The sequence below is a fragment of the Melopsittacus undulatus genome, chromosome 8, assembly GCF_012275295.1.
Source record: "Melopsittacus undulatus isolate bMelUnd1 chromosome 8, bMelUnd1.mat.Z, whole genome shotgun sequence".
Lineage (NCBI taxonomy): Eukaryota > Metazoa > Chordata > Aves > Psittaciformes > Psittaculidae > Melopsittacus > Melopsittacus undulatus.
This window is the reverse complement of record NC_047534.1, coordinates 30911019-30935667: the sequence shown is the minus strand read 5'-3', so window position 1 is coordinate 30935667 and position 24649 is coordinate 30911019. Positions and strand designations below refer to the sequence as shown.

The window sequence follows — 24649 nt, the reverse complement described above, 5'->3', positions numbered from 1 at the left end:
TTGCTCTAGCTACACTTAGGGTATACCACTTCCTCTCATCAACATCAGGTACCATTCCAGTCCATAAATACATTAATGACTTAAATTGCACACAACCCTCTACACATCACATGTATATTTTATTAAAAAGGATATATAATGTTTATTTAGCATTTAGCAACTCAAAAGCTTATCAATGTGATACATCCACACAGAGCACATGCCCTCAGAATTTCTACTGCATCTGATTTCCCTCAAGACTTCTCCACTTATCTTGAGTGTCACAAGGCATTCTGGGTTACCTTTTCCTCTATTCTGCAGGTTCCTACCTCTCATTGCTTAGAATCCCAAACTACATGTACCAGTTCTGGCCCCTTTACAACCAACACACCTCTGTGTGCTGCCCCCACATAAGAATGGCAAGAACCTTCTGATGAGATTAAACATGGGCTTTTCTGAACGTGCTTCCGAAATTCTGACGTTGGATTTTGTTCCCACCTTGGTAAGTCAGCAAGGAAAAACCACTGTGGAAGCCTTCACAGCTACAGGAATGTACAGCAGTCTGGCTTACCACACACTAACAGAAGCTCCTCTCTGAGGGTCTCTCACTGCTGCCTAACACTAGCGCATTCCAGTTCCGATACCCTCCATTAATCCACTGCTGCCTCTTCTAAGCAGAATAAATCCTGTCAGGGTACCTATGCCCCAGGAAAGCAATTTTCACTATTATCCCTAGATAGTGATAGTGAAAGCACCAGATAATATCATTTAACACCTTCCCTAGTGAGATAACTGGAATTGACAGATAACCCTTCTATCTTGCCACAATAGCTACATAGGTATCCTGGAGAGAGGTGGATGATCTAAGTCCACCAGCCTTTAAAAGGCATTTGGACAACACCTTTAATAACATGCTTTAACTTTTGGCCAGCCCTGAAGCAGTCAGGCAGCTGAACTAGATGACTGTTGTAGGTCACTCTCAACAGAAATATTCTATTCTATTCTACAACAAAGAAACTCTCTACAGACTTACTATATACTGGCCTTTTGTAAGTGCCAGGATGCTTAAATAAAATCTTCTGAAAGATTCTTGCTTATTTCAAAGAAGAGCTGTCTTCCACTCCCATCAGTAACACCTTCATTCCCAGGTATTTTTTTCACCTCTTAGGGATGTATAGGTTCTGACCTATACATTAACTTCATTAATGTTTAAGCAAATTCATACATAGGTCTCTTTCTAAAGCAACAGCAGCTACTGACTTACCACACAAAGGGTACCATCAGCAAGGGGATTTCACATTGCACAACAACAAGGAATGAAGGTTGATACCACAATTGCAACAAAAAGGTGAACAAATGCATCTATTAATTGTTAGAAAGAGATATCAAACTCTGCAAAGCTAACTGGCACACTCCATAAACACACACACATATATTATCTATAATCAAATAACAAAGGCAATGATCTGCTCAGACTGAAGAAAGTCCTTTATGAGACTTGCAGAGAAGTTGTGTATTAATGTACCATTACACTCTGGAGTAAATTCATGTTTTAGCCTTAATGAAAAGCACAAGTCTTAACAACCCTTTGCCTTTATCTGGGGTGCCCTGATTAAGTTTACCACTGATTCAACAATTTGCCTCTTGCATAAACCACCCACCTAATAGCCTCTGAATAATAAATGCATTCTTTACCAATACAGCCCTGTGCTCCCTGTGGGAAGGAGATACTTGTCTGGAACAGCCTTTTACCTAGACAGCTGTAACATATTTAACAGGTACATCTAAATTAAGAAAATACATTTAGTTACCAGAAAACGACTCCAATGAACATCACTACTGAAATGATAAAAAATATATAAATTTTAATATCTCAAAACTGTCTTGACAGTTCGTACAACTGCTCTACCAGCCTGCCACTCAATTATGCCATAGACAAACCAGACCTTTCCCCTAATAAGCTCAAGTTGCAATGCTTTTCCTCTGCCAGTTCTTCTGACCTTTTTTGTCCGTCATTTGCCTTAGGCTTTTCTTGTACAACTGGCTCACAGTGTTTGTCCAAGACAATAACGTCAAGAAAGAATGATGTCTTCAGTTAACAAAGTCCTTCAGCAGAATAAACAGTTTCCTAGTAATCCCTCATTTAATTACAATGCAACATTTATTACTGCACTAAGTTCCACAAAATTATATTACAGCACTAATTTTACAGATTATCAGCAAGAGAAGGTCATGTGTATGGATAAGAGATATTAACTGTACATGCATACAGGTATTGTCAGATGTGTTGCATCATAAACTCAATAGGCATGAAAAAACCTGCAAACTGCTCAATGGCCATAACCAGGAAAATTATTCCTGATGACACCCTACTTCAGACACATTTTACTATGCAACATTCTTGATCTACTTCAATCAACCATAATAATCTCATTTTAATTAACATGGGAATTGCTTTATTCCTCCAGAATTCTAAACTCTTTGATGTGTTCCTTTTGATTAAAACAAAGTTTTAAAATATAGTATTCATAAAGCTTCAGAAATTCCCATTTCCCATTGTGCAGCACAGATTTTTATTCAAAACTTAAAACAATGTTACTAAGAATCGTGTAAGTTAGCATTTTTAGCTATGATTTAAAATTGCCTTGCAATAGTCTTGCTTGAATCTCAATACTAGTAAACAAAGAAATCTAAGAACATCCTGGTTTAGGAATCTTTAATGCAGCAAGTATAAAAAAAAATAGCTAACCAATTTTCAAATATCTGTATATCACTTCATAAAATGATTACAAACATGAAATTCAACTATATCAGTCAGAAAGCAAATAAATATATTTATTTATATTTTTTTATTTTCAAATCTGATCTTCAATGTAATTATGTACGTTCAAACTGCCAAATACTCCACATATCCAAACTTCATACATCAATTTAAATCTTCATACATTAATTTAGGTATAATTCCTTCCTCCCTCCTCTTCCTTCACTCACAGAAACTCAAATTCCCTATCTCCCTATAACTGAAATGTTCCTATTTATTAGACTCCTGCCTTCTGCTTTAAATCTGTTGTTTAAGAAGCTTTTCAGGTTATATTCTAACGCATTTTTCTCATGTCAATTATATCAGTCACACAAGTCACACACTTAAAAACTACAACCTTTACCACGTGAATTAGTCTTCTCTATGAATTCCATGCACACTGGTCAAACTTTTAATAATCCCAATTCTCTTATTGCGTAAGTCTTACAAGAACTCTTGAAGTCTAACAGTAATATAAAACACCCCAGCCTAATAATTTGCCTCCTCACAGTTCAATTTTAAAAGTAGCAATAAAAAAAGAAATTATTACACCACCCATAATCCATTAAAAATAAATAAACCAACAAAAAACACAACAAACACACACAAAACCAAAGAACACCTATATTGAGCCAAAGAAAAAATGAGCAACTTTCAGCACCAAAGCTGCTTTTTTTATCTGAAAGTTTTCTTGGGACATGAAAGGTAGTCATCTTCACGCTCTATGACGCTGTATTTGGAAAAACTGGGAAAGCAAAAACAAGACAGCAAAGCTTGACAAAATGCTTCATTCCCTCTTGGCTGTATATATGCAAGTTGGTATTTCATTACCACTTACTAACATAATAAAAAAGAAGGAAAAAATTGTCATGATCTATTTTATGTTTAACCTTGGAAAGATGATTGTAAGGTATGTATTAAATATAATTATGTACCATTAATATATTTAATAATATAGATATTTAAGTCAGAAGTCAATAGAGTCCTTGCCAAAATATAATCCAAGCCCTATGCTGTTAATTAAATATTAATTTCAATACCATGGCAACGGAAACATTGCCTGTTCTCTGCTAGAAGAAACATTTGTGTTTCTGAGATAACACCCAGTATTTCCTCTAAGGCTACATGAGTCACTCAACTCAGATTTTTGCCACAATGTTTTCAAAAATAACATTTTCATGCTTGAGATTAGTATAACAGGAAAACGAAATAATCTAGGTAAGTAATGTATGACAAGTTCACGCTAAAGCAGTCCTGCCACAGGGAAAAAATACAGTGCTTTGAATCAGCAGCCAAATTCAGTTTAGAATAATCTGTGGGAAGATGTGCTCAGTTCTGCCTTCTGGAAACTGCCCAGTGCTGGCCTTCAGCACCAGCACCTGCTTCTCAGAGGGCTGAGAAAGGAAGGAATATAGATGTTTCTTAAAATCAGTTTAATGTCTTTGATTCTTTTACCATCATTTTTACAGAAGACACTATTAAGGAACACATGTTAACAACTTATCTAAATAAATACACATTTCAGATACTTGCATTATCAAAATTCATGTTTTTTCCTACAGCCGGATAACTAGCAGACAGAATAAACATCTTTTACTAGCATTCTAAATTAGGCTAAAGCAAGTGACAAAGGATAAGCCTACCTTGCTGATGGCAAAATATTTTGGGATATTTTCTAATAGTAAGACTCAAGAGGATATGGCAAAATGAACAGACTGAAACAAAAAAAAACCCTGCATATCTTGTTTCATAATTTTCTAAAATTATTTGCATTATTAAGTATTACATATCTCTTACCATCTTCATTCAGAAACAATTTGTTGAATCTTAATCCACTAGGCTCTTTACCAACATATCTGTGCACATACTCTGTGCCAAGATCATTAACAGCAATAGCATATTTCAAAGGCTTTACACAGGACTGGAGACAAAATGGAACTTTGGTATCGCCAACAGAATGCCTGGGAAAAACAAAAAGAGATTTTGAAGTTCTCGTTTGCCAGCTGTAGTAGGTAGCGTGGTAAATGCTTCATTCTATTCTTTAACATATTAAGACTAGTAACAAAGAGACTCCCAAACCCAATGCATATTACTACTAGGTCTCATCTTAAACATGTCAAAAAGCATTAAAGGCTTTAACAATTGCCTCCATAAGCTAGGCATAACAAAGTCAGGTGCTGGTGATTACTGCAAATATAACAAAATAAACAATGTTCAGAAATGGGTCTGTACCAGAGAAAATAAAATCACCTCAGACCTCTAGTATACCTACCCTACTCAACTGCAAACACATACTGAACAGCCCACACGAATATAGCCTCTATACAGACCCATGCTTATATAAACAAAGATGAGATTCAATTCAGTTTTAGAACTTGAGGGCAATAATTAAATAGCTGTATTTACATTCCCCTTGATAATGGCATAGGTATTTTATAGCAATTATTAAATGCTATCTTTTGGACAGTTTACTTTCAACATCTAAGACTGCATCAAAGAATGACTCATACAAGCGGCATATGCCCAATCTAGAGCAAAAGGCTCCAAGCAACCACTTGTCTGATGGCAAAAATCCAAAGTGTACTTCTTTTTCCAGAAAGCTCACAAAATCATTTTGTCATTATAAAAACTAATATTATGCATCATTAAATGTTATAAAAATTAACATCATTAAAACTTTCATTAGTACATGTTACAGTATCCAAAACAAAGCAAAGTGCCAATTTAAAATTTTGAAAAGGGAGAATATTTTTACTTTCAAAGCTGTTTTCCCATTAATAGATTATAATTCAGACACTTAAGCAGGAAGCTGAAAAAGACTTCAGCTCACTTGTACAGCTCTTCCCCTACAGATTATTAGCCATATGCTCTATAAGAAACAAACATACAGAACATAAAAGATAACATCAAAATGAACACCAATCCACAATCATCATAAGCAAGTCTGATGCTCTTTTCAGGAATGCCTCATTCTCCTAGGATGTACTCAACACCTAAAAATTATGCCAGTCAGAATATGCAGTATGACCTATCAAACTGCAGGCCAGCAGAGACATGCAAGCTGATGAGTATCTCATATTGTCTAGTCACAGTGGCAGACATGGAATAGTTTACCTTACTTCTCAGCTGGATGGTGTGAGACAGCCCTTTACACCAGTGCATAACTGTCTCTGCTACACTGAGTTACGAATGAAGGAAAAATAAGATGACTAGCTACATCCAAGACCTACATATACCCTTACAGGACAAAGGTCCATGAAACTGAAAAGCAAAATTATGTTAAGTTCTGGACAGCTTCCCTATCTTTGTTTTCTTTTTAAATATGGATCAGATCTCTTTTTTTTTGTGACATACAGCAATTGTATAAAAATGGTACAGTAAGAACATTAAAATGCAGAAAAGGTCTTAACTTTCAAGTACATCATGACCTACAGAAAAAGTAATACAGCTTGGGGCTTGCATACTGTTAGACAAATCTTCAACCTCCAAAGATTAATACTACATAAGCATTGTCTCTATCCTGTCCTTTCATAATGATAATTACATACAGCTTCATTACTGTTTGGATCATAAGCACAACATAATCCAGCTTTAAATACAGTATTTATGAATCCTATTTAAACAATATTTTATGAGAGCAAAATAACTAAGTTTAAACAGAAAAGTTGAAAAAAGTTAAGAAAGATGACCAAGCATATTTTATTTCTTTAACAACTCCAATAAAGCTTTTCCTTTATTAAGCCATGAGATAACATGAAGTGCTGGATATGTCAGATAGTTCAAGTAACTGAAATAGCAAAATCTAAAAGTCAGAATATACCTCTGTCCGTCCACTGTGCAAAGTGACACACCCCACAAATCAGGGCTGAACTTGGCCAGTTGTGGAATATAGTCAGCAACCTATTACATGAATAAATAGAGAGACGTTACAACATCCAAAATGTGTTAATAGACATTCATTAAAATAAATGTCAATGGAAAGGATGCACAACATACAACTGCATTATTCCACTAATAACCACCTAGTGTACCTAAAATTTCATTAGAAATTATTATACTCATAATATATAGATCATTATCAAACCACTTTTTTCAAAGTGCAAACTTCAGCACATTCTGCAAGAAATCCCTTCTGTGTTACAGCACGTTCAGCTTTTCAAAGCACATAAAACTTCAGCTTGTGACAAAGCTCAAGGGCATTCAATTTATGTCTTAGAAATAACCACTAGAATAATTTTTAATTCTGAACACGGATATGGTGTTGGCAATTATTTGACACACATCCTAGCCAATTGGGTAGGGTAGCATAATTTTTTTTTACATACTGCTTAGTCTGACAAATTGTACAGCAGTTTCATGATGTATATATAGTTCATGTAAAATAAAGAACAATGCTATTTTCTCATTCTGACCTCAAAACTGTAAAGACTGTTAGAGGTAAGAAGCTGTATTTCTAACACAGTTTAGAAGTTGCAGACATAACTGAACTTCCAAAGCTATTTAAGCAAGTTATCAAGTTAACATTTTGCTAAAAACGTTAAGAAAAAACAGTCCACTTAAAGAATGTATTTGGTTAGTATCAAGAAATCTACGGTCTGAAGCTGAACTGACAAAGAGGTTACCTTTCCTCCAGATTGCTTTTTAGCACTTTCATAGAGCTCATCAATATGTGAAGTAAACGACATAAAATCTGGAATGACAAACTTCCTCCTGAAAGCTTGAGTAAGCAACACAATATTACTTTGTACACACCTGCAAAAAGTCAAAAGTTTATTAGTATTTTTGACAAAGTACTGCCAAAAGGCCTACTTAAGTAGCAATTACATGCTATTTAAATAAGGACCATTGGTCCCTTGAAGTTATATGCCCACAAGAATAGGTCTTTTCTACTATGCAAGTTTGTTTTTAAATTATTTACAAACATGTCATTGCATTCATTCTTATGCCTTTTTACTTAAAACTCTTCTTTGAAGTTTCAACTGTGAGGCTGTCCTGCTAAATACTATCAATTTGCCTTCAAGTAGCATCTAAACTTGCATAAGGGATCTAACCAACCCCTTTCTTAAGATCAAGATGTGAAGGTCATCTAACCCAGCTCTTGCCCAAGTAAGCACCAATTTCAGAATCAGGTCAAACTTCCAAGGTTCAGGGTTGGTCAGTCTCACTCCAACTAGTTTCACCATGAATGGAGAGAGAACCCTGCCAACAAACCAAACTGGAACAAGGTTCTGCTCTAGTAAGAGTGAAACCTGTGGAGTTACCGGATAACATTTTCTAAGCTAAGCAAAAGTTAACAGTGAGCAGTACAAGTCTCTTGCTTCAAACTACTGCCAGTTAAGGCATCTTTGCTGCCTTTTAGCCCAGAACACAGTTACATTATCACCCACACCCTCCAAACATCAGCCCATCTGGTACATGTAAAAAAACTGAAGAAGTAAAAAGGAAAGGACTTATCGAGAAGAAACAGATGAAAGGGAGGATAGAAACACAAGTTGAGGCATGCTGTTGGAAGTGGTGTGCCCCATAAGGGGGGAGGCTGAGCAGGAGCCAGGGTGGGAATTGGAAGTCATTATCACGTCAGTTAAAATATGACCTGATAAAGGGTATTAACAGCCCATCCCAGTGCCAGGAAAAGGAGGTTTAACACCAAACAGTTTTGTTAATGCATTCATACTCTGCTTTCTGGCAGTATTGCCAAAAGAAACAAAGTGTTACTACAGACAAATGGAAAATTAAGAACATGTAACCTTTCCAATGAAATAACACACTAATTTTTAGGGAAATGTTTCCACTTGGAATAAATACTTCCAATAATCTCATTATTAAAAGGAATTATCAGTTCAAAATTAAGATGCATGAAGACCAATGAACAGACAGTGATCTTCCCTTTGAATTCCCTCTCTTTTTTTTAAACCTTCATGTTGAAATCCTTCAAAGGACTTGGGAGACTTTACCCCAAATTCAACTAACAGCAATGTCAAATGCTGGTAGGCACTACTTTCCAAGAGCAAACAAGAAACATTAGAGAATCTTCCACTTCCATCTTCAGAATTGCTCCATAATACAGTTGCTAGTCTGTTTTTATACTGCAGTTGAGCTGGTTTTGTTGCAATTTGTTATGCTTATCCACTCCTTTTTTATTTATCTTGCAAAAAATCATGTTAATTTTTGTTCTCAGCAGCCTCCAATTACAGTTACTCACTCCAGGTGCAACAACCCTTTTTCAACAGTAATTAGTAACAGTTAAGGCAGCTAGATGTGCAGAAGGAGTAACAACATAACATGCTCTATGTTTAAAATTCAGATGCAGTCCTACATTGTACCACCCAGACAGCATTAAGCACTCTTCTTGGGTCACCTACACCTCCTAGAACAACTCAGTAAAAAGCATGGAAAAGAACAAGAATGCAGTATGCACTGAAATACAACTCTCTGAAATCACATTACATTTTTGAAACAGGAAGGTCTTTTATGTATGGACTAACTTACAGCAAGTCTAGGATGCTCACTTTCTAGAAACTGAAAATCACTGTAGAAACTGCTACACTGGTTACAGATACACTACCTATTTTTGTAAGCAGCTGTTGTTCCCAGACTTCAGCCAAGGTCAGCACCTGGGTATTTATCCTGGGTACTTATCCTTAACCCAGGCAAATTATATGAACTCACAGACTAAATTAAATACAGGAGTTTAACTAATCTATATGAGTATTCAGAACTACTACTGCATAGACAAAATAACAGAGGTCCTAGAAAACTCCCGTTAACGGGGCAGTAACACTTTGTCAACACAAGCCTTGACAGCACCTAATATTCTGCAACTGACATATCCTCCCCACCAGTTTCCAACCAGTTTATGTCCCAGGTAACACTTCAGAGATGAATGGTCTCAGGCTGAGGGTAAGTGCAGCAGCAGGAAAAGATCAGGAAGGAATTGAAATAAATATATATATTGATAAATAAAAATCTTTCTACAATCAAATTTGACAAACATCTTAGGCCTTATCTCCCACATACTTCAGTGGTGTTCATGACTGGTAGACTAAAGACCTTCCAACCTCTAATTCTTTAATTTCTCCAGCCTTTATGATCTCACCCTAAAATACAAAATCTGCCTTGCTAAATCCCAATCCAAGCATTTCTTTCTCTATTTGAAAACAGGTCTTTCAAACTACGAAACTTCCCCAACACATCTGCTTTATGAGGATTAGGATGCGAGTCTTATCATCTATAAGAACTTTCAGCAACTTGTATAACCTGAACGTAAATTTGGGGTTGGTTGGGTTGTTTAATGTTTGGTTTTGGGGTTTTTTTGAAACTGAATCTTTGGCCTTTAGCACAAAGATAGAATCATTTTGTTTCCTTGATCATACCACTTGTTATGTTTACTATTCTTTTTCAAGTTGTCTCACACTGTTGATTATTGCTTCCCTACACAAGTAAATACTTGCTAAAATAAAAACAAAGCACAACAGCCTGCACTCCCACCAATTCTGAAGAACTATTCATCTGTCTATATAACTGAACGGAAACCTTTTCTCCTGTTCTAAGAGCTACAGTATAACCATTATGGAAAGGAATGTAAAACTTAATTTCCAACTAGCAAGATTAGGTCTGTAGAACTGTTCAGTATACCTATGAAACATTTTAGAAGGAAAAGTGATATCATTTTGACAAATGAAGTACTAATATAGCAGAAGTCCTCTGCATCTTCTGTCAAAACTTTTCTAATTGCTCAAAAAGAATGAAAACATTTATTAATATCTGGGTTAAGCACAGCTCAAAGTAAGGTCTTCCTCAGGATTTGCTACCTAGACTGAGAGCAGCACGGCGCCTCAGTAACAAATCATAGAACAGTTGGGGTTAGAAAGGACCTTAAGATCATCTAGCTCTAACCCCCCTGCCATGGGCAGGGACACCTCACACTAAACCATATCACCCATGATTTGTTACTGAAGAAGACCTGGCCTTGAACACTGCCAGGGATGGAGCATTCACAACTTCCTTGGGCAACCCATTCAAGTGCCTCACCACCTTTATAGTAAAGAACTTCTTCCTTACATCCAATCTAAACCTCCCCTGTTTAAGTTTCAACCCATTACCCCTTGTCCTATCACTACAGTCCCTAATGAATAGTCCCTCCCCAGCATCCCTGTAGGCCCCCTTCAGATACTGGAAGGCTGCTATGAGGTCTCCACACAGCTTCTCTTCTCCAGGCTGAACAGCCCCAACTTTCTCAGCCTGTCTTCATATGGGAAGTGCTCAAGCCTCCTGATCATCCTCATGGCCCTCCTCTGGACTTGTTCCAACAGTTCCATGTCCTTCTTATGTTGAGGACACCAGAACTGTACACAATTCTCCAAATAAATAAGCATGACTGAGATCCAGCAACAGATTGTCCAGCTTAGAACATAAAACATACGCAGACTGCCACTTCCTACCCACAGATCATTGGAAATTTGGCTAGCAAGACCATAGTCCAATAAAGCAGGACAGGCATCACCTCATGACAAAGCCTAAGCATACAAAGCCAAGTAAATCAGTATGAGAAAGAATCAGGTTTAAACTTGAGTTGTAACTGTTACTCAGTAGTTAATCATTTCATCGAAGTGTAAACCATTTTCAAAATAACACAGTTCTGATTGCCTCATGCCTTCTTCTCACCCTAATATTGTCAGAAAAGAAATAGGGCTTTTTGCAAGTCTTCTATTTTTCTGTTAGATTTCTGAAGATTAGTATGTACAATCTTTTGTATTTGTTGATCTGCCTCAGTTTCATCTAACAATAGTTAGAGAGTGCTACTACTATATTAAGTAGTACCATAAGGTACCAAAAAAGAGAAAACAATTGACAGAGCAGACTAACTAGCCTGCTGTTCTGCTTTCAGTAAACATGCTGCTCTGAGTGAGGTATTACTCATTCTACAAAGACCATGTTATGTTAAGTAGATGCAACATGAACAGCTAAACCACTCCAAAACATGCACCACTGAAGCCTTCAACTCCAGAAACTCTGGAGATAAAAGATTAAAACCCCAAGCTGCTGTGCCTGTATCTGGGATTATTTTTTCCCCAAAAAAATTATTTAGGTGGAGAGCACTGTAAAGCCAAAAATCTCCATAATAAAGCAGTTTTAGCCAAATTGGAGCATAATGTTTAGAATTGCTAAAAAGATCTTGAAACTTCTGTTAGAGGCACAGATGCGTGAGGTAACATATTTTACAGGTAATTTCTAATGAACTTCATCAATTCAGTCAAGCTCATGCTAGCACTATTCCACATCATTTACCCTTAATGCTTTACATGATCTAGCAACTTTGGATTCAAATTCAACAGAACTATACCACTGACCTTTAAGTTTGGGGAACTGAAGCTTCAAAGTCCTGAAGTAAGTACAACCAAGTAGATACATTATTATATTTCACACCTTAAATACTCTGAGAAGAATAACAAACACACAAACCTTGTACAAGTCTCTACATAGCAAATGCAGTGTGCCTGGGAAGAACATAAAACTGAAGTTTGGGGGGGATAATTTATAAGAAAGGTTAACATATGCTGCTGTGCAGGAAAATCTGCTATGTAGAAAGAGATGCACTTCTCCACTCTCTGTATGTCTTTGTTCAAAACTCTTCCTACACAAGAAGCAACCTATTTAAGGCTTCTAAAAATTATCATAGTAACAACCACTCCTCTAACAAAGGGGATCAAATCCTACAGCGGTGACATAAAGATATACTAATCTTGCTAAATTGCAATCATGTGTCTTTTGTTTTAATGTAGAGCCTTTGCCTAAAACATAATCCATAGTTTACTACAAACAAGCCTTCTAGTATAAATGTAATACATAATAGCCAACGCATTTTCTTCCCAGTCCAACCACAAACCCAGGAAGGTGTCTGACTGTAACAGATTAGACTTCTTACTGCACTGACAAATAACCACTGAAGACTTGGTCTTGGACTTAAATACAGGAATACAGTTAGTCTATGATGTACCTTTAAGAAGTATCCTACATTTGATTAAGGAGTTGACCAGTTTGTTATCTTGTCACACACAATTTTTTCCTCAACGAACTTCCAAAAATGTTTTTTTTATATATATATATATTAAAACCCACATGACATACATACTTTATATTTACATAATTTATGTAAATATATAAGTATATGCCATAGAAAATATACTTTATATACTTACTATGCATATATACACTAATATATACATACATGTAATATATATACACACTTTATACATAAACACACTTTTTATACACATACTTATTTCAACTTGTAAGAGGAAACAGCATTCATTTACAAATTCAAAACAATTATACAAAGCAGCAAAAATGTACCACTTTGAGAAAAGTCTGCTTTTCACAAAAGAAGTAAGTTTTAGATATTATGTCATTTACCCTGCAAATGGAATAAAGATACAGACTCAAAAATATTCTACAAATTTAATGTCAAGATTTAACAGCCTCTAAAATTCCAATCTTTCAGCCCACAGAAACTGCAGGCAGGGGAGCAAAGGAGTGTGCTTGGAAGGAACTGAAGACAACCTGAACAGTGCTTATATTGTTCAGCTGACTAACCACAGACTTCTCTTAAAACAAAAAAAAAAGTACCACTAAAATATGGCACATAAATGTTTTCCAAAACAAACCAGAGCAGTGACTACAGTCCTAACTGCTCTGATCTCTGCATATCCTGAAATTTAATGTCACTCTGTTTTTCATATACTCACTTTTAGAATTAACTATGGGAGTACAGATATATACTCTGTGCATACATACAGATACAGTATATGAGACATACTACATCTGTACTCCCGAAGTCTCACTACACAGAAGCAGCATCCTGAACTCCACATTAAAAACTGGTGAGGAAGGGAGAGAGAAGTTTTATGTACTCATACTAAATACTCCCTGCTGCCTCAATCAATTCATTCACCATCTGACCAAGAGTTGAAGGATGGGGTCAGATACACATACAAACAATACTGATACATTAAACTCTTGTGAAGATCACGCAATCCGTCTGCTCCATGAAACCAGAGAACAAACTCATATGAAAATAGCATCAGTAGGAGTGTGCGTTTGACTCCCCTTCTAGTTATGCATAGATTTATATACGCCTCTCCCAAGAGAGCAGTCAGTAACACACAGACAACATTCACCCAGAATTATACAATTACATTATTAACAGAAAGTTTACTTTTTAAAAAGGTCTTTGTCCAGCATAACACCATCTGAAGTTGTTTGAAGGGTCAATCTTAACATATCCATGCATTCTTTCAATCGGGGATCAGACGTACGCAATCCTGTAGATTTGAGTGCCTATTACAATAAAACAATAATTACTAAAATGAGAATGTAAGTTTTACAATCAAGTTCTCTGTTGCTCTGCCTCATTTATCAAGATGAGAGACATCTGCTACTGCACTCTCAACACAGAGACATTTTGACAGTTTTTTTATCCTTTCGCCATTTCCTTTTGCCATTTTGGCTGCATCTTATGTAAAAGGATTAGTCATTGAAATCCACAGTGGCCCAACTGTATTTTACACGTGTGCAAACACTACCCAGCCCTGCCACAGACACAAATGCTTTCAAGCATACTCTTTTGCACAGCAAAGAAGTAACAATATGAATACACTTATTCTCTTAAATACAGAAACATTGGGGGTGGGGGGGGGAAATTAGTTACATTCCTTGCTGCAGCTATCCATGTATAATAAATTCTTTGCTTTGTATCCTTGCATTTAGAATGTTAAAAAAAACCTTGCAGTAGGCTTTCATATAGCACTTCAGAACAGCAAACTTACAGTTATGAATTTATGAACTGGTATTTTCTCTTGTCCTTCTGCAATAGTATAGAAAAGTAGATCTTCTAAGCTAGGAAGAAGCCCTTGCTTCACTTTACTGGGAAAAAAAAAAAGAAAAAAAGACAAATTAGTGCATATTCTTATTTATACACATTTTTGCATTATTTACAAGGAAGGAGAACATTTACACTACCAATATAGCTGCTACCACTAATTTCAACGAGCACTCTTAGTGAACACAAAGCTTAATTCAGCTTTAAATAGGAAAACAACAGTAATATTACAAGTAGCATACATATTCTTTACAGTGGCAAGCATTCTTAACTGCAACGTAGTCATACTTTTACTAACATGGATTTATTGCTCCAATACTATTTAGAATGTTTTTAGAGCAGATTCGTCACTTTTCCCTTTTCTTGATGTCACCAAGGATAGACATGGATCTCACACAGAGGAGAAAGACTCAAAGACCTACATGCCTCATAATAAATCTGTAAGAGCAGATTGACCCAACAATTCTATAAGCAAGAGGTGATAAATGCATATTATTTTCACCAAACTAGTCCTGCTTTTAGGAACTCATAATAGGAGTCCTAAAGCCCTTCTAGAAGCTTATGTAAACCACATCAGTTACAGTGAAAGGAAGTAAAGCTATCTGCATAATGCAGTAACCTGAACCAGCTCAGGCAGCAGCAGTAATTCACATCATGCATGTTTATCAAAGTTAACATGCAGTGTAGATACATCTTCAGTGGTCACTATGTTTATCAAAGGAAATACACTGTCTTTCCAAATATTCTATGTGTTAGCTATTTTACTCCAAAATACGCTTACTGTTTGTCTCTTTGTCATAAATTACATCTCCATTTTAAGTGAAATATGAAGGAAACCTACCAGATTAAGTATCAAAATTCCTTCCAAGAAAGAAACCTTTTAATACTGACAGCTTTCCCTCAAAGCCTTTGGATGCTCTCTATTGGTTTAACCTTGGAGTTTCCCCTTTCCTTGATACACCAAAGCACCCTGCAGCAGGCAGGAGCACGAGACTGCACTCAGTTGTTCACACTTCCCCTGTTAAATACAGCATCATAGCATAGACTTTCAAACGGCACACTTTCAAACTGCTAGGGGCAATGACAGCAAAGGGCTTCGGAGCAACTATTTTAGTCCTTTTAAGTGATAGATTTGTTTCTAGTCAAAGTCAGTTTAGAGAAAGCCAGTGTTCCAAAGTTTGACAAACAAAACATAAACAAAACCAAAACAGTTCTCTAGTAAACACAGACGTAAACTAACTGAAAAGCAGAGTATGCAGTCCTACATTATTTTAGCTAGCAGTTATAAAGTTCAATCTTATAATCTAGTAACACTGGCAATACTTTGTTACTATAGTATGTATGCTTTGTTATCTAAATAATATATAAAATATTTAAATATATTTAGATTAATACATTTTCTATTTACATGAGGTATCTATTACTATTAAAAAAATATAAATAATTAAATAATATTTATTGCCCCAAACTAGAATGTTCAGTGGCAATTTATCTATTTTTATACACGCATGCATATGCGTACAAAAAGCAGGTCTAAAGTTTTCACTAGACTAGTAAATCTTTGAATACCAGTACCCAGGGGTAAAACTACAAAAATAAAATACTATAACTAAGCACAGATCCTAGGTAAACCAGTGCAATCTCACAGACTGATATTTAATCCTCCTTCCCCACCCAAAACTAGCTTATTCTATCTCAACAACAGGCCAGATTTATGATTGGTTTTGATGAAAATCTGATTACATCCAAGTACCCTTTTAAATTTAAGGCAAACTCTAGTCTGCACTTGCCTCGCTCCTTTCCTCATAACTAGCAGTGAAAACCAGTAATAAAAAATCTCCCTTCTCATTTTCCAATTTATTTAAAACACTGTACTTACTTACTAAGAACAGAAGACAGCTTTGTAAGCCAACAGAACTTTCCTTGTCTTCCAGTCTGGTTTTTGGGTTGTTTTTTTTTAAATGATGCTAGCTGACTAATGCACAGACAGGCTGGCAATTCAAGCAAGACAAATAACTTGCAACTACCACAAGCAAATCACTGAACAACCTCTTTCCTAAAGAAAAATCAGGCCTTCCACAAAGCACATTGCGCTTTCAATCTTTTGAGAACAGTACATCCAGTCAAGCCAGCAGAACCAGAACTACCAACATACCAATTATAACTTCAGCCCATACCTGCAGCCTGACTCTGCAGCTATGGACTTTTTTACAGCTATGCTGAGTTACACAGCCTACACCCCTACACACAGCATTTAACAAAGTTACCCAAAATGTTGACATTTCGTGTTTTAAGGAATGCCTCTGCTACAAGACTCGTTACTGGATTGCTGAAGGTCTGATAGAGAAAACTTTCGTATTTCACTTTGACAAGACAATCCAGGGAACACATTGAGTAATTTTAACTGACAACCTACTTAATTACAAGTTCCTGAGCGATTACTCAGAATTTAACAGCTGTTCCAAATGTGGAGTTTTTATCTGGGAGGGTGCGTAACAAAAAATTTCAGACATTTCACCAAGATTTTTACTTGCTTCTTCATGAGATTCTAATCTATTTAAAAGACATGTGCACCTTTTGCAGCATAAATTATCTCTTGACGTAGTTTCTGTATCTTTCACATCTGCTGCTGTTCAATATTGGGTCAGTCAGCCTAATTAAACAATGGATCTGCACTGGCTGCCAAAGCAAAGAGGATGGCATTCAATATATTTACAGAAAATTGCTCTTTGTCAAACAGACCATCTTTTGATACAGTTTATCAGTTAAATAGATGTGGAAAGGCTTGCTCTGCAGTTTATCAGGTCAGTGATGTCAGTAACTAATGTTTGCCTAACCTAAAAGCTATGTTTTGGCACCATGAGCACACTTAGCATGACAGTGCTGTTCAACAGATGTTTTTCAAGTCAGGGAACTTGCAATTTCCACAGCTGAATTAAAGTGGAAAAAATCCAGTCTATTTCACTCCATGAATTATGACTTTTGATACTTATTTCCCTTCTTAAAAAAAAAAAAAAAGCAATAATTAATCACCAGACTATTATATAACTAGACTTCTTCAGTGGTAACCCATGCTATGGCCTAGAATTCTGGCAAACGCTCCACACTGCTTTTTGAATACATATACACAGCAATTCTAAGCACAAGGACTTTGCAATTTGTATTATTTCCTCCTTCAGCATCGGTACAAAACTTCTGCCAGATTCCATGAAGGATTTCACTTTTACAAAAACTGAATCAGAATCACTACAATATAACAGATTAAATTCCTACCTTGTACTTCAAGATGCAACTGCTAAAATACAGAACATGATTTATGGAGCAACAAAACATATAAAGATATGATACTGCTAATAATAATTTCAGGCTCATTATTAAGGCACCAGTCATTAAAATATGAGGTCACAACTGTCCCCAGCAACAGTCCCTTAGGGGTCCATACTGGGACCAGTACTGTTTAGTATCTTCATCAGTGACATGGACAGTGGGATTTGAGTGCCACCCTCAGCAAGTTTGCAGTTGACACCAAGCTGAGCAATGCAGCTGACGCACCTGAAGGAAGGGATGCCAACAAGAGGGACCTAGACAAGCACATGAAATCAGCACATATGAATCTCATAAGATTCAACAAGGCCAAGTGCAAGGTACTGAACCTTGGTCAGCGCAACCCCCTGTATCAATACAGGCTGGGGGATGAAGGGATTGAGAGCAGCCCTGCTGAGGATGACTTAGGGTATTGGTGGATGAAAAGCTGAACACGAGCCACACTCACAGACCAGGAGGCCAACTGTATCCTAAGCTGCATCGAAAGAAGTGTGATCAGCAGGTTGAGGGAGGTGATTCTGCCCCTCTACCCTGCTCTTGTGAGAGCCCACCTGGAAAACTGCCTTCAGGTCTGGAAGCCCCAGCATAAAAAGGACATGGGTCTGTTGGAGTGAGTCCAAAGGAGGGTCACAAAGATGATCAGAGGGATAAAACACCTCTTCCTATGGAGAAAGGCTGAGAGAGCTGGAATTGTTCAGCCTGGAGTACAGCAGGCTCCCCAGACACTTTATTGCAGCCTTTCAGTACTTAACAGCAGCCTACAGGGAAGACAGGGACAAACTCTTTAGTGGGGCCTGTTGTGATAGGATAAAGCGTAATGGTTTTAAACTAAAAGAGGGCGGATTTAGACTAGATATAAGGAAGAAATATTTTACTACGAGGGTGGTGAAATACTAGAACAGGTTGCTCAGAGGGATAGTAGATGTCCCATCCCTGGAAACATTCAAGGTCAGGTTGCACTGGGCTTTGAGCAACTTGACCTAATTGAAGATGTCCTTGCTCACTGGAGGAGGGGTGGATGAGATGATCTTTAAAGGTCCCTTCCAACTCAAACTATCCTATGATTCTACAAAAGCTGCAAGGGCTGCAACCTCCAGGTGTTAGTCATTCTATCTAAAACAGGCATCTTAAAGAAGCTGTCACCATAGTACGGATAACCATCTTCAACTAAGAGATACACACACCCATCAAAATCATTAAATAACTATCTTCTGTGTACTTGCATAATCAGCCACCGATCCCATTAACACTGGTGGATAATCACTTATTTCCTTGAGAACTTACCAAGATCCAGACAAAATTACATATTTATAAACCTAGACCAAAGACAGACATGCTTTAGTAGATGTCAAAGTGTTTACAGTAAAAACAAGAACTGTTGCTTCAAAACCTTAGCTTCTAAAGTTATGAAAGGTCTACTGAAAGCACAGTTTCTTGCATCTGTGAGTGTGGCAGCCACACTCTGACAGGAGTTAACAGTGAGATGCACTGCTGCCTATTCAGTTCCTATACAACTGGCTCCTTTACAGTTGAATCTGGCTTGGATTAACTTTAAAAGACACCTCCAGAATTCACGTCTGTCCTTAAAAAGGAATGCTACCACTTCCTTGCCATTCTAAGGAAAGAGAAACAAATAAAAAACCCCAACCCAAACCCACACCAACACACTTCCATCAGCCATTTGCTATATTCCATATACTAGTACTCATCAGTATTGCAATTTAGCTGTACTTTAAAAATCAGGGTTGCACACATTTTGCTCCTCTCTCTCACACACATAAGGCCTTTAAAATTTAGAAATAGCTTATACTTAGATAAACTATGTTTGATCCTACTACTGTCCAGTACAAGATGCAAGAACAATGCATACTTACACTGAAAGTAAAAGTGAACAAAGCATACTTACATTGAAAGTAAAAGTGAACAATACACAGTTATATTGAAAGTAAAAGTAAACACTAATGAATATCATACAAGTTTACAATTTAGGACTGTACTGTGCTATTCTGTCGTAATTATTTAGGTAGGGACATATAGAAATGATTGCATTTTAATCCACAGGTCTCACTAATCAAAATTACCAGTGTGTGACCAGTCTCAGTTTAAGCTCAAATATTTTTCTTTTCCAAAAGGAAAGGAAATTTCCAGTTTCAGGTGGATGCACAGAGTGAAGACTGGATAGCACGAATTTGGAGGTGGCAGAAAATATTCGGGGGAAAAAAATACACGTAAGGATCTGGTTATGCAACGGGATACTAGTTATTTCATCAGCCACAGGCCTCACAATTTCTTCTCTCTATGAGGAGTTAAACTGTTCTACATTTCTGTATACTTTTTGCACAAAACATTTTAGGTTTTCACTTGTAACTCCCACTCTCTGTAGATGAGGACTGTCAGGCAAGCAAAGAAGCAAGAAAATTAATGCTGCCTTTTGACACTGTAGGTTATCCCAGTATCCTAGAACTACAACCTTACATGCAAACAGGAGGAAAAAAAAGTAAACCCCCAAACAAAACAAGGAAAGCCTAAAAACGACTATTGTCTTCCCAGTTGGGCCCACAAACCATCTGCCAAACACAGCTCAAATGTTACAGACTGCTGGATGGCAAAGCGCTGGAATCAGCAGAACACAGACTGCTCTGACTTAGCTCAGCTGTCAGTTTAGAACTTTTCTTCCCAAACCTGTCTTAATACAGCAGTGATGTCCACATGCAATGGATCATTTAAGGAAGATCTTCATAATTCTGCATCAAGAAAAGTTAAGAACGAAGGTCTCCAGCAGCCTAACTAACATGTCATCAGGAATTCCTGCAGAGCCGGAACTGAAAGGAAACTCCAGTTTTTTACTTGCTCTTAACTACATGCTACCTGTCATATTTCCTTGTTCATTTTGCAGTATGGCTCAAAGAATGAGCATTAGACTTTCAAATACACCCTTTTGTCAAAAGCCAAAAATGATTTAGAGTGTATAAGTGGTTGTGACTACATAGCTTTTACCAGACATTCTAGAAATAACAGGATTTCCCTAACTGATGCTAGCTGTAGGAAGCTGTTATAAAAGTTCAGGTTAAGATCATGTTACCCCTTTAATATATTACCTTTTCAGCATTCTCAAAACCCCCTCATAGTTGGCACACTTGTTTTTAATGGTATTTTCTGTATTTCTAATTGAAAACATAAGTACAACCTTTATAAACCACACCTATTTCAGACACAGCTGAATAATTTTTGTTTCAAAATGTTACATAAAGAGCTAATTCAAAGACTTCATATACATTGAACAATTGTATAACTACAATAATCATAATACACATATAATTGTGTATTATATTGTACATAGTTATGTAACCTGACTTGCACATATTTTTTAAAGGATTTTGACAGCAGAAATTATAAGTGATACCTTTAAAGAAGACTGTATTCCACTGAAACAAAAGGCTTGAACAAAGCTGAGCAGCTAAGACACTTAGGGGAGAGAAGAACAAGAAAAGAGCCTCTTTTCCTGCCTGCCAGGCTGAAGTAGAAGTTCAGGCTAAAAGAAAACCAACCCAAAACCACAACTCAAAAGCAGAACTATTAAGGAGCTAAGTGCTGCAGCCTTCCCAGCTGGCTTTGTGGAATCTTTTCAAGACTTCCTCTTACCATCAGGGTAACGGAGACTTTGCCCACTGTTAAAATAAGGTATTCCTTTATTGGCCTTATTTTCTCTGTCTTTTGCTTTTTATGTCTAGGCAATAAGCATAGCAAAGCCTGGGAAAGTGGCTTCAGTTTAGACTTTAATTAGGTTGCCCCATAAGCAGCACAAAGAAGACACACAGGCTGCCAACGGGAAAGCCAAGGGGCAAGCTCTGAACACACACAAAGGAGATGCATCTTCATGAGGATTGCAGTTAAGCTGTCAAACTTCATGTAAACGGTTATCAGCTACTAAGTGTACCAGGTTCAAAGAAGCAATGGACAAACTGTCAGACAGGGAGGTGAGAAATGAACAAGGCTTCTTCAAGAGCTGCATGATGCTGAGGACTACTAAAGCAGAATGCCAGAGAGTCATCAATCCATTTACCTTGTCATTATACTCTGTTCGTGTTTTCTACCACTGGTCATCACAAACTGGAGCTGATACACTTGTCCCTGACCAATTCTGTAAAGAGCATTTCAGGTTCCTAACGAAGAAATATTAACTTCACAAACATACAGTCTTATTCTATTACCTGCATGTACCTTTGGCACATAGGGACATATCAGTGCCTCTCGGCACAGAGTCACATTCTGTAGCACCTATTAACATTTGTGGCGTTATCCATCCCTAGCTGCACTAGATGCAGACATGAAGACAGCGCTGCTAAACTTCCCGGCCAGAACTACACACCATGTATACTGCCCTTAATAATTAACGTGAGATGACACAGCTTTCACTTCCATAGGAAAACACCTTTTATGCAAGTAGTAGCGCTAGAAAAAGCCACACTAACGCACGCTGGCTCGGAGCTGGAACCAAGACACGGGCAGGGCCGTATGCGGAAGGGGAGCGCGGTGGAAGCTCAAGGCGCGGCAGGCCGCGAGCGGCGGCAAGGGCAGCGCCGAGAGGCACACACGCTCCTCAGGCCACACGTCCGCTCCCGCTTCCTCCCCACTCCGAGCCCGCCTTCCGTTTCCCGCGGGACCTCACCGGGCCGGACGGTCCGGCACCGCGACCCATGAGCCGCCCACAGATCCCCAGCCCGCCGCGGCACAGAGACGATGCCTGCGCCCTCGCACCTGCCGGGGCAGCGGCCCCCGCGCCCCGCCCGGCCCCCTCCCGCAGGCACCACGCGTGCGGCTGGAAGGCGGCGCTCACATGGCGCCTCCGCATCCCGCCACCCGGCCCGGCCCCGCCGCCCCCCTCGCACTCACTTCTCCCCCCCGCCGCCGCCTCCGGCCAGCTCCTTGCTGCCGCCGTGGTTATTGTTGTGGCCGCTGTCGACCGAGGTCTCGCCGGGGATCTGCGACGGCGCCTGCGCTCCCTTCCCCGGCTCCTCCAAGGCTCCCTCCGAGCGAGTGCACAAACCCCTCGCCGAAGGCGAGGGCGGCAGCCCCGGGCCGCCGCGGCGGGGGACAGGCGGGCTCGCCCCAAAGGCGGCCAGCGGCGACGGGCGGCACCTAGTGCCGGCCCCGGTACCCGAGCCGCTGCCGCCAGCCGGCCCCGGCGACCCGAGCAGCAGCAGCTCCCGCAGCAGCGCCGACCGCCACAGCCGCATCATGCTGCGCCACTTCCCTCCGCCGAGTGCTCCGGAGCGCCGGCCTGCGGCGCCTCTCGCACCCCACCACTCCCACCCCCCCGCTCATCCCATTGGCAGAGGCCGCGTAACTGTCAGGCACGCTGCGCGCTCATTGGCCGGCAGGGACGCCACTCAAGCCGAGGCCACACCTCCCGGCGCAGGACGAGCCTCCCGCGGGCAGCCCAGGTCCCAGACGCTCGAGGCCGGCAGTGCAGTGCGGGGGGTTGGGGAGGAGGCGGGAGAGGCGCGCGGGGGCCCGCGGGCGGGCAAGGACGACAACAGCGCCCCCTAGCGGGCGGTCCCGCTGTGGGGAGCGGCGGGGCGTAGCTGGCCCCGCACCGGGATCACCGCACCGGGATCACCGCACCGGGATCACCGCACCCTGCTCCGCCGCCTCCATCTTTTACCTGCCCCGGCTCCTGAGGGAATGGGAAATTTGAGTACCTGCCACCTCCGGCGGGCGCGGGAGGGCCCGGACCGCGGCCCAGCTGCGGCGGGGAAAGGGAGCGGGGTGAGGCCGGCACCTGCGGGGCGCCGGGCGTGCCCGGGGATCCCCGCGGGCCTCGGGGCGGTGCTTCCAGCCCTCTGGGACGTGGGGAGGGGGGGGGGGGGGGGAATGAGGTGGTTAGAAGCAGGCTGGGCTCCCGCGAGGTCAGGTTTAGGTTGCCATGGAAACGGGTGATTTACTTTTTTCCCCCAATTTCATGTTTTTCACTACGAAGCGCATCGCCTCTCCCGGGCCTGAGGAGCGGAGCGGCAGGCACCCCGACCCCATCTTCAGGCCCTATAGGAAAGGGCTAGAGCTCATTAAAAATGCCCTTAAGGGGAATAGGAGTTTCCAAGCTCTTGGAACCAATTTAGACCCGGTAACGGGTTTCCATGCGCTTGCAATAGAAGCGTAATTTTGTAGCTAGATGTCGAAACTTGGAGGAGGCCGAAGCATACAACTTCAAAAGCAAACCAAGAAGCGAAGCACCTGGTTGAGCGGGGTGCTGCTGCTCTCCCTGTTCACATCATCCAACGTTAATCAGAGTGTGAAAATTCCACTCCTGCTCATCTACAGGTCTCTGTTTGGGAACCACCGACCCATAGTGATGCAACGTCAAAGGCCAAAGTAGGAAGACTGGCAGAAAATAACTGTAAGGCTTCAGCACAGGGTATAAACGTCACTCCTTACATATAGTTAAGCTTCTGTCACAGCATCTCAGCATGCTGCTTGCCAGTATACAGCATCTTGAAGTGATGGATTTCGCAGTTACTCAGTGAAATTCTTTGCTCACATAACCAATTGCTAAATTTGTCCTAGATGAGTGCAAATCTATATTAGTAAATTGTACCCATTATGGGTAACAGTAGAAGAGGAGCCCTGCTGCCATCCTAATTCATCAGTAATGCCAACACGGAAACCAG

The 24649-nt window shown here is 39.5% G+C and overlaps 1 protein-coding gene across 4 annotated transcripts in view; it reads right to left on the bottom strand.

Moving 5' to 3' along the window:
- GLS (glutaminase) overlaps positions 1-23231 on the bottom strand; it is a 67770-nt gene extending 44539 nt beyond the window's left edge. For 3 of the 4 annotated variants that reach the window (XR_004549910.1, XR_004549909.1, XM_034065445.1), the window contains exons 1-6: positions 22875-23231; positions 14605-14701; positions 13995-14116; positions 7402-7531; positions 6600-6679; positions 4577-4740 (exon numbers count right to left, since the gene is read on the bottom strand). Coding sequence is in view for 2 of the 4 variants with exons in the window: in XM_034065445.1 (XP_033921336.1) it covers positions 4577-4740; positions 6600-6679; positions 7402-7531; positions 13995-14116; positions 14605-14701; positions 22875-23221 (940 nt within the window). In the remaining 2 variants the exon portion in view is untranslated. Of the gene's footprint in view, positions 1-4576; positions 4741-6599; positions 6680-7401; positions 7532-13994; positions 14117-14604; positions 14702-16540; positions 16663-22874 lie in introns of those variants that run through there. The other variant, XM_031045857.2, reaches the window with a different exon arrangement.
- Positions 23232-24649: the final 1418 nt, after the last annotated feature.